General features: G+C 35.3%; 2 protein-coding genes across 2 annotated transcripts in view; one reads left to right on the top strand and one right to left on the bottom strand.

Moving 5' to 3' along the window:
• Window positions 1-1,852: 1,852 nt before the first annotated feature.
• LOC117213724 (glutamine-rich protein 2-like) lies at window positions 1,853-7,665 on the top strand. The gene is made up of 14 exons (XM_033459306.1): window positions 1,853-2,002; window positions 2,113-2,226; window positions 2,339-2,474; window positions 2,894-3,060; window positions 3,201-3,362; window positions 3,669-4,056; window positions 4,724-5,121; window positions 5,269-5,373; window positions 5,447-5,712; window positions 5,851-6,099; window positions 6,658-6,892; window positions 6,957-7,023; window positions 7,282-7,337; window positions 7,406-7,665. Exons 1-14 carry the CDS (start codon window positions 1,892-1,894, stop codon window positions 7,535-7,537), a joined length of 2,586 nt encoding a protein of 861 aa, XP_033315197.1. The 5' UTR covers window positions 1,853-1,891; the 3' UTR covers window positions 7,538-7,665.
• Window positions 7,666-7,823: 158 nt separating this feature from the next.
• LOC117213788 overlaps window positions 7,824-14,069 on the bottom strand; it is a 245,914-nt gene continuing 239,668 nt past the window's right edge. The window contains exons 7-9 of the mRNA XM_033459448.1: window positions 12,176-12,359; window positions 11,657-11,776; window positions 7,824-11,137 (exon numbers count right to left, since the gene is read on the bottom strand). Of these exons, the coding sequence (XP_033315339.1) occupies window positions 10,948-11,137; window positions 11,657-11,776; window positions 12,176-12,359 (494 nt within the window). The 3' untranslated portion in view covers window positions 7,824-10,947. The remainder of the gene's footprint in view (window positions 11,138-11,656; window positions 11,777-12,175; window positions 12,360-14,069) is intronic.

Genomic DNA, 14,069 nt, shown 5'->3' with positions numbered 1-14,069 from the left:
TCGCGAAAGAATGAAATAAAAGAGGAGAAAGGATATCTAGAAACGTCACTTATTCTTCTGAAAAATCAAGCTTTTATTACTTTACTATCGAACGTGATATTGTTTTCGTCTTATTAATATCTCGATGAATTGTTCTCGCTTCACATAAATTTTCATTTTCAATTATTTTATACAATAAATATAAATTTAGTAGCCTGAAAAGAACGATATAATAGTGATTATAATGCTTGTTATAGCCATGATATAAACTTCGATTAATGTCGAAAGTTCTCGAAAGTTCCATAGAACAGCATACTACCGATAAAACAGAATTAATCGTTTTCCGTATCGGCGATATAAATAGTGGCGATCGATGCACGCGTTGACCATATCGGATAGGTATTGCAAACGATCGACAATGTCATACGGTATGTCAGGTAAAATATGTACGTCGCGAACTAATCTGCGTTTTGATCGTGAATTTGTTTCTATTCCGCGATAGGGAACCACCTGTCACGTACGGTCAGATAAACGGTTTTACTATGCAAAGAATGGAACACGATGAATTATTGTTTCATTAATACGACACGCTGGTAACGCAACACATGACAGAAGTTATTGTGAACAGACGCGTTAATATTAAAAGCGAATGGTTGTTGCATTTTTCACGGTGACAAACGTTTCTTTGTTTTGGCTTTCTAGCACACCAGGCGTTCCACTTTTCGATGATGAATCGTATGGCCGGTACTTCAGGAAATTTTTAATACGAGAATAAATATTCTATGTATATAATCGATATTATAAGAAATACCAGAAAATAAAGTAACTAAAAGTTAAAGGAACTTTTTATTGTTTATTCTTTAATAGGAATTAACGACTATATCTTATGAAATATTTATTCACCCTCGTTGGTGTAATAAGTTTTATGAAGTATTTTGAGAATTCTTCTTAATCTAAAGAATGTTACCTAATATAGGAGAATGTCCACAAACCGTAGCTTAAAATTTCTTTAATTTTTATTAAAATTTATTTCGTCGACGTTTCAGGCTAGAGTTTCAATTAAGGGAGATTTTATAATGGTTGCAAATTTTCGAATTTAAAATAAGAGGTGGTAATTTCGACTACAAGAGGGCGATACTTGTCGACAATACCCGTGGCGCTATCTTTAGTTCATTCACGGAAGCTAAGGGTTGAAAGTATAAAGTCTGGAATATCTGTGATTTAACAAAGGTAAATGTGCCTGTGTCAGTGTTTTATACGTTACACAAATTTATAAATTCGATATATTTATTAACATTACTATACTAAATATTTTAGGATAAGATACGCGCTTTTTATTCCGCAGTTCAAAGATTTGCAAGTTTCTTTACCATTTCAGTATCCCTTCGAGTGTTACCGATTCATCATCAAATTATATCACAGTTGCAAACGAAAATAATTTAGGGGAAAGTAGTACGAAATAAATTCACAACTCTTTTTCTAGATTGATTGAGGAATAGATGTAGAGAAAAAATAGACGATAAGAAATGAAAGAATTAGATGAAAAGGAAATAAAATAGAAGAGTAGAAGTAGAAGGTTCTTAATATCTATCTTTGTCAAATTTCAGAGTTGCAACAGTGAATTGACGTCTATTTAATTACAAGTCTATGTTGACATAATACAACCACTCGTCTAAGACTTTTACTATTCTACTAGAACTATTTACCATATATTGTAATAAATACCATTCGTATCTCATCTGTGTCCATGATACTACGGTCGAATAAAAGAATACCGATGACTTGCCAGAATGATATGTCCACCTGACATTCGAGATATAGAATTGCAAGAAAGGTTACCGTAAAATCAGAAGTTCTTATTATTATGTTTTTTTTAAATAAACACTTTGGAAAATTGTTGAAGTGAAGAAGAATGTCGGCAAAAGTCGCGAAATCGACTACGTCACCTCCTGCCGCTAAGGAAGTGGACAGTCTGCAGGTTTCTTTACCGCAAATGTTGGATCTTGCATTGGGAACTCCGGAAGTAAAAAGAATTTATCTTCGATCTTTCACACAAATAGAACACGATAATTCACGAAATGAGGTATAAGAAATACTTTAACGACAGGTACGTCGTTTTACGTTCGCGTCTAGGTTGGAGCGGTAAATTTAAATATCCTCCACAACTTCCTTCATATTTTACTGCATCGGATAAATTTAGGATCGACCAAGGTTGAGTATCGTGGCGACGATGCTAATCGAATCAAGGTAAAATACTGTGTGTATTGTGGTTTTGCTTAATTTTTGGAAAATATAATAAAGCTATAAATAGTGAAATTTAACAAAATGCAACGAAAGGTTAAATAATATGTATTTCTAGACGATGGTAAGTTCCCTAAAAGCAGGTCCCTCGCTTTACCTTCAAGAGTACAATATTATCGATGATTCCAGTGACGTGAAGCAACAAGTTCGTAGTACCGACGCTATAAGTGTAAAAGTGGATGTAGTCAGTGATGGTAAGAAGATATTCTGATAATTGTAAGCGATGCACTAGTTTTGATATTGTTATTTTTATATTAAATTAATGATACAATTGTACATGCTTTCGTTATCGTAATAATTTCATACTTTTCGTTATAAAATCTGAGGCGAGAGAAAGACCTGCGAGTGTTCCAGTTACAAAACGTGAAAAGTTTGAAAGCGAGCTAGGTATCTATCTAAGAAAATAATGTTTTATAACAAAATAATATTTCTGTAATACACGCAAAATAAGATAGATATTAGAAGAACGTGGTTATATCAGTGAAATCCCAAGCAAACCTGCACAAGAATGCAAGGAACAGAATATTAAAAAATTACCAAATTCAATTCAGTATTTTAAGGTTATTTCAAAAATTCAACTATTGTTAATTAATGCTGATAACGAATTACGTAGTCAAAAGCGGAGCATCCCAAGACGCGGTGGATTTAAAAGAGACAACAGGTGTCAGAAAACAAGTTGGTCCTGGGAAAGAAGGCAAATGCGAAACTGTTATCTTTGTAGAACCGATTGTTGATGGTGCAACCCCTACAGCTTTAGGTTTCAAACGGCTCGAAAAAAATGTAATAAAAGTTTATCTTCTACTTACCATATCACTCCATATGTTTTTGCCATATATATATTTTTTTTATTTATTTTTGTCGAGAGAAAAATATTAGGTGTAAAATTATATGATAAGATTCTAATTAAAATATTTATATAGGTTAACGAACTTCAACAACGGTTTCAAGCATTGGAAGAGTTAGCAACGACTCCAGAGCTTATCGAACGACTGAAAGGTAAAATCACCGACCCCCTGACCGACGTTTGGCAAATTATCAGCATTACCAAAAGATTGGACGCCACTGAACAAGGTATTGATAAGGTATAACTTGATTCCTTCAATCGTTACTTAATCTCACAATGAGGAAACTTATCGATATCTCAGTTGTCTATTATTTAGCCGTAAACTACTGCGTACGTACTCGTAATTTAATAGTATTTAGAAACACATAAAAGATACAAAGCAGGGATGTCATAAACAATCCAGTAATGATTAATAATTTGTATTTTGGTAATATAGATCTTTCAATTTAAATAAAACTATTTAGTTGTATTTATATATATTATATATATTATAGTCTACTTAACTTCCGATGTAGTAAAACTACAGAAAATGCTCTGCTTCCAGTTGACAAAAATGGTGCAAGATGTGATGAAGGGTGACACAACACTCGCCACGGAAGACACGTCGAAGCTCGAAGAAAGACTAGTGAATTTAGAAAACGCTTTAAACAATTTGGATCACGTCGTTCAGAATTTACAATTAATCTCTGACGATGGAGAGGTTGAGGCGATAAAAAAACCTGTAGTTGCTGAAACGACCGGGGAAGAAGAAGAAGAAGCTCAGCTTGTACAGGAAGAAAAGCAACCCGTTAGACGAATTACATTAAGCGAAATTCTAGGCGAAATAGACATAAGAAAAATGCACCAGGACGTGGGTAACTTGCAAATGGAAGTTAGCCAAATGAAAAATCAACTGAAAGATTTGAACGAAAAGATTGACAAAACAAAAACTGGTAATGAATCATAAGTATCGTAATTAAATAATTAGTTATAGGGAATTGATGAATCTTATCAATACTTACTATTTCTTACATTTTAGCTGTCCCTGTTGAAGTATTCTTTGATATATTTACGGTCATCTTCTTTAATAATTTCTTACCCATCTTCATTTTTAATCTAAACTTGGAACTGCGCTTAATTTAAGCCTAAGATTGAAAGTTTGCAATCATTACACTATCCAAAGTTCACTATGATTGTTGAAATTTCTGTAATATTCTAGTCTATGTTTATTAACTTACTTTATAATTACATTCGATTTGTGAAAAGGAGAGAAAATACTTTTAAGAATTTAAGGAACATTTCTTTTAAAACATTCTGAGAATGAAAGAATTATTAGAATGATCAATTTAATTAAGGTATCTAAAAAAACTTATTCTGCAATTATTAGCAGTAACAAATGGAAAACTTGATAAATATTACAAACTTGATAAACAAAAACTTGATAAATATTAGATCTAATACATGAACGTTCACTAATATTGAATCACTGAAAGTCATCATTTTCAGTTTCCAATAAAATTCGACCTTACACGCTTTTAATAATCAATATTTGATATTTAAAGTTATGTATCAATTAATTTCTCAGAGATAAATTATCGATTTTTATACACGTCCATGTAGAACTGACCAAAGAGATAGAAGCAAAACAACTGACTACGCAAAAGGAAGGAAATCCGGTCGAAAGAACACAGAAAGAGGAAACAGAGGAAACGACGAAGGAAATAACGACACCACGTAAAAACACACCTTCAGAACTACGCACTCAGGTTGAAAATCCGAAGGGAATGATAGATTCAGAAGAATTGCAAGACATGAGAAAACGCATTTCAAAATTAGAAAAGGACGTGATTACCATATCTGATAAAGTGGACAAAGTACAAGTGACTGGTGTCGCAGGCGCCACTAATATCGACAATTTAGTCTCTAAGTATAACGAGGTTCAAGCTGAAATGGAGAAATTGAATCAAACCGCGGATCGTCTGATCGATGATCGTGAAACTCGCGAAATGCATCTTAATGTTAGTATATTATTCATCGTATTTATATTCATCGTTATATTCATTCTATATCGTTCAATATATAATTAATCCCCCTCTTTATCGTGGATTATTTACTTAATATTTCTTCTCCTTGTTATTGCACATATTGTTCTACTCCTCATTTAGGCGCTGTTAGAACAAGTGGAACTTTTGAAAACCATTAAAGCCGATAGAGAAGACCTCGAAGAAGCTCTTGCCGATAAAGCCGATGCTCAGGCGATACATAGAAAGGTCTGCACATGTATATTTACTAAAATATCAGAGGAAAATAAATAGCAATCTTTCTGTGGTATTTATTCCTCAGGTTTCTTACGATCAATTCGATGCAGCTTGCGATGATCTCGCACACGGTCTCGAAGACGCGATCAATAAATTGGGACAGCAAGAAGAGATCTGGCAACAAGCTCTGGATGAAGTGCAAAAGGAGATCGAGGGAAAAGTTGATAAAATGGAGATTTCTCCACTGAAGGATTTCGTGAATCATCGACTGAAATCTCTTCAAGATAAGTTGAAGAGAGTGGCGGAAGCGAGACAGGATATCGAAGCTGCCGGAACCAAAAAAATGCTTAGGTAAAGTTACAGCAATCCTTCAACAGTATATGTATATTTATATTGTTCTAAATTTTGTATCTCAAGTAACTGAGTTCATCGCGCAATATCCAATGATAATTAGATATACGCTCGATGACATTTTGTGTGTGTTATTAGGGACGTTCAATGCATATCTTGCGACAAGGATGTGGTCATGAGAATGGATCCTCCCCACAAATTTAAAGTTGAAACATTACCATGCACCACAAGCATGAAGCCGTACCTGACCTATGAATTGGATCAGGTTAGAAAGCAACACAGAAGGTTACCTCATAGTAGAAATATGATTCAATTTGAAGCAGCCATGCAGGAGGAGGCAAAGAAGCAGAAGAGCGCAAGAGCGGACACGCTTGTGAAGACTCCTAGGTACGTAACTAATATTGAGATGTACATCTTTTTTTTAAAGATTCAGAACAATATATTCGCTTTGGACTTCTGAGCAAATTTAAAAGAAACGTTTAAATATAAAAAATTATACTTTTAATCTCAGTACCGCTAAAGGAGTTAAATTATCCTTTCTGTTAATTTATAAATTGCCTTCGATTTTTGCTAAATTGATGACGTCGGGAGAATAAATGCAATGATCCATTATTATCAGTGATTGACATATTAACCAAGTCATTTTTTAATTAGAAACTTACATAATTATAAACTTGAAAATTAGTTCTTAGTTCTTGTAAGTAATTACTTATTTTCAATGAAAATAACACAAAGGATAAAAGGCTGAGGAATCCATAAGCTTAAAAATTATTACATTTAAGTAATTAGAAATTCAAATGACGAATTAGTATACTCTGATCGATTAACGAGCTTAGAAATCTTTAAAATAAATGAACGTCTAACTATATTTATCTTATTAAATTATTATATGTTTCTAGCTAAAAAAAGGACTAATTTTATTCGAGACATATGTTTAAATGTTAGAGATCATCTGTGCAATCGATACTGCGGTGGAAGCCACACGATTACCACTCCTCAGCAAAGAGTAATGCGAGTGGGCCATTTCCTCACTGAGTGGGGACCGGAAATAATTCAGCTGACGGAAGGGATGATAAAGGGAACGGACGGTAAGATGTATAAAGGTCGGCGAATGCCAGATAAAATCGATGTCTGCGGACCTACATACTGCGACGAGCGTGGCGACGAACTTCGATCATCGGTAATTATTCGTTTTCCCCACGTATTTTTCAGCTTCGAAATTAACAAAGGTAATTGTATTTCAGGATAGACAATCGATAACTACTATACCATCCTTGCGAAAGCCTGACAAGCAAACTTCCACTGTTTCAAGTACGTTGAACATGAACCAATTTTTTCTTGCTCTTTGTAATTACCTAAATACATATCGTTTAATTAAACAAAAATAATGTTTGGAATTTTCTATGCTTCTTTATAAGATTCAGGGTATAATTTTCTATTGTTTATCTTTATTTCATTATGAATTTTTGTAATAACGAAACAAACCAAAAATTGAAGCGTACAATTTACATTACAACATATATTTTAAAGAAACGATTTTATAGAAACTTATTAGTACAATTTTAACAGGAAAACGATCGTCGAGGAGACAATCTCGAGAAATAACTAAGGAAGTGATAGAAGAGGTAAATAAGTCGAAAAGCTTAAACACGGAATTGAAATGATACGTAAATTGTTTATGTTCTATTCGTAGCTTGCAGAGACACCGAGAACAGAGACAGAAGATCAATCTGACAGATCTGTCAGTGCACCGATGGATACAGTTGAACCTGCAAATCATGTTGTTCAATACATAGAAGAAGAAGAACTGGGAGAACAAGATTAAATGAGATTCTAATTATTCACTGTAAAGTATTCTAAATATTTTTATGAAGTGCTTGTTCTAAGGTCTTATATCTGGTTCAGTGAATAATATAATACAATATATTACATACACAGAAGTATTATAAAATTAATCTAAAATTCATAATATTTATTTGCAATTTGTTATTATATTTTTATCTACATTATTGAGAATATAAGTTTATTTTGATATCATCTTACTAAAATTACGTTACTGAGGATACTTAAGAATAACTGAGGATCGACAGGACAAAGAAAAACGAGGAACGTTATTTTATTAAATGTTTTATTATTAAGAGGGAATTTCGGAGTACACAAGACTATCTAGTGAAGTCGATTTGGAACATCGGTGGTCTGTCATGCTAAAACAAAAATACCGAATCGCACCACGCATCGCGGCGACCACACTAGATCGCTGTTTCGTTTATTGCACATCACACCGTTCGAATACCGTTTACATTAAGAGTGTACACAGCGCTCGAATCGTGTCTATATAATATCGGATTTTGTTTCCTGTTTCCCTTTTCCATTACTTCCGATCTGACGTTCGATTGCACCTTCTATAAACGACTATGCGCTAGTGTTTTCTGGTAATAGTAATAGAATATTTATGTATACGTATAATGATGTATACATTGGAGCTAAATGCTACTTCATATAAATTTCAAGGTACAGGAAGTATCTACAAGTTAGTATCTACCACATAATTTTTACGACTGCCTTGTTCATACGTCACATTTTTTTTTGTTTTGTTCATTTTGGTGAATGGCGTTTTACTCTACGTTTCTCTATTACCTAACAATAATAAGATTACCATGGATACTCACTATGATCTTACTATTAAATCAAGGGTATACACGGAACCATGACAGTAAGATCATTGACTTATAACGACACAATGCAATAAATAGAACGCCAAATAAATATATACGTACAGATAGATTATACCTTTTTTCCCATAATCATCCGTCAAGGGCGGGGGACAATATAATGTTCTTAAATATTAACATGGATATGCATTATCGATTACAGTTAATAATACTGGCAGCTTAAAATACAACGTGTATGCATTACACTCAACCTAATCAAAAGGATACGGTAGAGAGTGCCAAATACAACGTTGGTGAGGTGTCAACTTAACGTGAATAATTCTAAATAAATACGCTATAACTAGTATCACGTTCACGCGTGATTTCCACTGAAATCATAGGAATAGAACGTATCCATCTACAGTCAAACAATATCTACCGAAATTAGTTGCAATTCTACCGACTAAAATCTTTTTATGGCACTTGCCTACGTATGATGTGGATTCTACGTTTTTTCTAAACGATGACAAATACGTAAAATATTTAGTTACATGCCATTTGGCTTAACCAAATGACCAACAGAAAACTCGCTCACAACCGTTTGCGAATCGAATCCTTACCTCGAAATAATTATTGTAACACCACGGACGTCTCTTCGTGTCGCGCCTAATTACGCATCGTTGCTGATTACCCAATTACAATAGCGACTTAATTAGTTACCATTATCGTTAATCGTTATTACTATTACGCTATCATTATCCATTATCAATAGCATTATTATCGTTATTATAATCGTACGTACGAGAATATTGCACACAGCGACCAACAGACATGGATAAAGGGAACTAAGTAACAGATCACAGGTGAAACTAGGCTATCTCTGTAACAAATTCATATCACATGAAAAAATATGTATCAGTTGCCTCCTCTCACAAAAATCTCCCAAAAATAAGAGACTGTCGGACGGATGACTCGAGTGACGAGCCATCAATTGTTCGGACTGGCTGACCTCGATCATCTTTACTCACTTCCATCTTTCTCGCCTTCTCTTTCTCACCGTACGCTCTTCTATCGGTCAACCCGGACGAAAAAATATTATCATTATCATTATGTTTCACGTCCATTCTCTTCTTCTTTCCTCGGTTTCGATTCGCAGTACATCAACGTAAAGTAACTGCCGATCAATTTACTTACTGTTCCTTATCAACGATAATGTGAATAACTAAACCCTGACTAAATGATTACACGATTAGCAGTAAACTTTGGCAATTGAACCGCGGCCACTTTGCGCCACATACGTTAATCGCGTTATTTCGTTCACCTTGTCCTTCCTCTTGCTCCTTGCTCGCACGAACGAAGACGCGACTTAACTCATTTCTTTGGCTTCCAGCTCCTTCGTAGAGGCCGACGTCGGCCAACTACGCGTGTATCTAAATCTAAGTACGTATTACCTCATGCCTCTCTAGATTATCAGCTTGTAGTACGACGATTCTGATCCCATCGATAGTTTCTTACACGAAACTCGTGGCTTCGCGAGCCACAAGCGCAAGGAACAACCATTTTCTAAAGCTCTTACGGTGCTTCCCCGGACTCTGTCTCATTTCTGCCACAGTACGACGATCCACCATTTTAGACTATTAAGATTCTCTACTTCGTCGATATCTTATACATAGTACATGCCACACGCGCTCTTTACACATTGAAATCCTTCTGAAAATCCAGAGTTTTCCTCCTTATAATCTCCCACGAGTCCTTCTCTGCGTTACGCAACCGTTTGTAAAAGCCGCTTCATCGATCAATCGAGTGAAAGGAATTGATCCATCTCGTGAAAATAAATTACACATATACGTACACACCTCTAACGAAGAGGTAGATTTGCGCGATGCTGTTTGGGGAAGACGAGACATTACACAGATATTGTAAAATATTCGCCATACATCTATTCCATCCCATTCTTCAACGTTCGTTTCCATATAAAAACGCTTTTCCTTTTTAATGTTCATTACGAAACAACGAAAGCTCGTCGCCAGGTTCGGAATAATATCGTCGAAGCGACGCAATTAATATCTTAGGTCAAGATTAATCCTTTTGTCGCGGTTAATAAAGCTACCGAACGACGCGGAAACAAACGTCGACGCGATCGTTAAGGGATTACGTAAACGAATAGGATTAACTTCAAGGTCGCTCGTTAAGTCTACGGAAACTTTTCACTGATTATAAACTTTGTACTGTATTATTCCCGTGAATGGTTTCGTCTATAACAATCGGTCGCTATTATTTCATTTCCTCCCTCGATTCACCTCGGAAGCTCGGAAAAAATTGATCAGCCTCAAATTGCGAAAAAGCGAATCGCGGGACTAGAATGGAAATCTTCAGTGGAAGTACCAAGTGCTATTATATGTGACTCTAGATTTTCCCGTAGAATATCGTTCTCCATATACAACGTTCATCTTTCATTCGCTCCTCTCTCCTTTCTTATAAATAACTTTCGGAGTACTGTTCAGGTTTTGTGAGTATTCTTTGAAGGTAAAAGGGATATCAAAAATTGTTGGGGAGCGCCTTAAACGGCGCTACGATAGATGCGCTACAAAAGCTGAGCTATGACTGGATGCAGAAGACACATGTGCTCGGCACCGCGTATCGGAAGACGGTTCACGCTAAAATGACGAACCATTTCCGGTATGCTGTCGAATGGTTTACTGAATTGGCCCAGGATGTACGCGTTCAGCTCCTCGTTCTTTTGGATACGCATATGCATGAAACCACGGGCACTCCTGTAATTGTAAATATGCATTTAAACGTTTAGATTTATTATTACTTATTATTATTACTTATTATTGGATTTATTATAAATAAGCAAATAATGCGTGCATTCAATATTGAATTCATTGCAATTCTCGTTGAATTGAAAAGCAGGATAGCTATTATATTTAAAAGAGCGATCTTTAAAATGATATTTATATTTCATGAGATTTCTTTCAGTTCTTTGATGTGTTAGAATTTTTTAATGTACGAAAAGTAAACTAAACTAGCGTATGAACTGAAAAGACTACGAAGAAGATAGTTTTGTTTTAATTGCATAGTACATAGAGTTCAACATTTTTTAATATTATTGTAAAGTATACAAAGTATACTGAGATAAAGAAGATGGTAATAATATCTATTCTTTTTATTACAAGAAATTTACTTTCTCGTTTATCAAGGAAACTACTTGTTGGAAGAAGCGAAACTTTTCCTGAAAAAATAAAATACCGACTGTGATACATCAACCTGATGTAACCTATATAACTTACTTTAACGATAAAGAGTAATCTTGTTTGGTGGATTCGCTGTTCCTCACCAAGTAACTTCCTTCTTTAAGAAGTCGTAGGATAGCTTCTGCCTCAATTCTCGTAATGGATCCATGGTACCATCTGTGAGCAGGAAGAAAAGAAATTTATATTAAACTATGAGAAACCAGAAATATGATGTTTAGGATCCAAGAACTTGTACGAAATACATATATACAAGACACTAAAAGACATCTATATTTCCGCAGTAAATTATTTTTGCTGTAAATTTCAACTAAATTTTTAGCATCTTTTCATCAAATTTTCACCGACCTATTTCACGTATACTCTCTCAAATCTGCAATGAAATATTCATCTTGTTACCTCGTAAAAATACTTTTAACACACAAACTCTCCATAAATTTCACGATAAAATTCTTGAAGAAGCACCTATGTTGTGAATGTTCATGAAAATAATATGCAGACACGATGGCGACACAGCAGCGTACGTGCGAGCCAAGAAAACCAAAATCAAGGACGTACCCTTGTCTCTCCAAAGGAAGGTCCACGTCAACCAGATCGGCGGATCCGCGGGCGGTGTCCAATGGCAATCCAAGGCTCAGACCGCCAGGTTTTTTCGGTGCAGACTGACCAGCGTTTCCACCGCTGTTCGACCCACTCCCACCATCCAGATTCAGTGTCATCTTCGGACGCGCCATACCGCCGCCTGAAATGAGTCACGCGACAGTTAGACGCCGTGAGATTCCCCGGGGTAAACATCGATTATATACGTATACGAGGCGGTAGACGACACGAGGAAACCTCCCTGTTCGCAGATTTTATGGCATCCCTTCCCGTAATTGGAACAAATCGAACTCAGGTTCCTCTAAGATTCACGGTGACAGCAACCGAACTCCCCAGACGATGTACAATGTCTATGTGTATACGTTTACATTGGAGGTATGACGATCATGAGAATGGAAGATCATGGAAATTGAAGGAGGGCTTTGTGCAAACGCGTTTGTATTGGGACGTTGACGGGGAGGAGACAGTTTGACAGTGGATGACGTACACCGGTTTTTCTGTATTTTATGACGTTCGAGGTAGATCGTGATATTTGAGATACTTGGTCGTGTTTAAGGTTCTACGTTATTTAATTTTTGGGTTTACTTTTGACCTCGTGGACGATACTATTTGGATGATATAAAATATGATATTTCACTGCAAGTTATATAGTCGTATATCTACATATGTTTGATAAATTGCTTGAATTTAATTTTTCGATTTTCTTTAAACGGTCGGATTTGAGATACTCGATGATGTTCAAGGTCCTATGTTATTTTATTTTTAGGTTCGTTCGTGGCTAAAAGATGTAATATTTCACTATGAATTTCTGATATGATGTTTGATCAATGGTCTGGAGTTTTGGTTCGTAAACATTAATATTCAAGGTTGTATCACGCTTTTCCCGTATAATAACGTTGAATATTTTAATACACGATATTTATGAAATATAATGATATAGGAAACAGACGAAGAGCATCGAAAATAGCACAAAATATAGGAAGAATTTATTTTATAAAAACAAGTGAAGTAATAGAGTGTCAAGAAATCTTCAAAAGGAACATTATTAATCAAGTTTTATTGCTGAATGGACGCTCGATCAACTTCTCGACAGGATGTAGTCGTGTCATCAATAACCGTGCTCTCGCAGCAAAGACTCGATAATTTCTGACGAGAAATACTTCCTTCGTGTAGTGGAACAATCGACCGTGACTTTGGATGTTGCTTTGTCAAGGTATGATAATGGAACGTCTCTTACTCTTGGATGAGCAGAATCTCCTCTCTTTTAGCACAAACAATTGATCGAAATTCCTTCCTGCAATTTTTCTCTTTTCTGTCCTCCTCTAAGGAAGATTTCCATTGACTTGTTGGAAAGTTTTCACCCTACTATCACTTAAGATTTCCGTGCAAATTACGGGCCTTGTTTCCTGCTAAACAATGTGGCCTCAGATATAGAAGACAAGCTACTTCTATTTTCCTCGTTGTAAACGAATGGCGCAGACACGATTCAAGTCGTGAGGTATTACGCTTATTAAAGGTTCCACGACCTTCGACCAAGCTTGAAATTAGCCGGGAAGAGAAATTGCTATTCCTTTGGGGCAGGTTGAGTATACGAATAAACAGACGCTTATCGAGTGATATCAAAGTGTGGCTCTTGGGTTAGCTTTAAATTAGTTTAATTATGTTTGACTTGCCAAATAGAGGAGAAACGTTTCGTACCATTCGAAGATAATGATTTAGGAAATTATTCCCTTTGAAACGTTTTAAGCATAAGAGAATTATTTAAATAATAAATTTAATTTAGATTGGTTAAAGGAAGGAGTAAATAGATTTATTATGTCGTCCGAAAAGTGTCTTTCTTTTACAGACACGT

This window comes from Bombus bifarius, unplaced genomic scaffold (assembly GCF_011952205.1).
Source record: "Bombus bifarius isolate JDL3187 unplaced genomic scaffold, Bbif_JDL3187 scf7180000009125, whole genome shotgun sequence".
Taxonomy (NCBI): Eukaryota; Metazoa; Arthropoda; class Insecta; order Hymenoptera; family Apidae; genus Bombus; species Bombus bifarius.
Note: the sequence above shows the minus strand (reverse complement) of the source record. Positions and strands in the feature narration are given on the sequence as shown.

Bases quoted from the DNA above. Each gene is read 5' to 3' on its own strand.
- LOC117213724 (XM_033459306.1), top strand. From the start codon at position 1,892: ATGTCGGCAAAAGTCGCGAAATCGACTACGTCACCTCCTGCCGCTAAG. The intron at 2,475-2,893 runs GTAAGAAGATAT...CGAATTACGTAG, and splicing joins AGTGGATGTAGTCAGTGATG to TCAAAAGCGGAGCATCCCAA. The intron at 3,363-3,668 runs GTATAACTTGAT...CTCTGCTTCCAG, and splicing joins CTGAACAAGGTATTGATAAG to TTGACAAAAATGGTGCAAGA.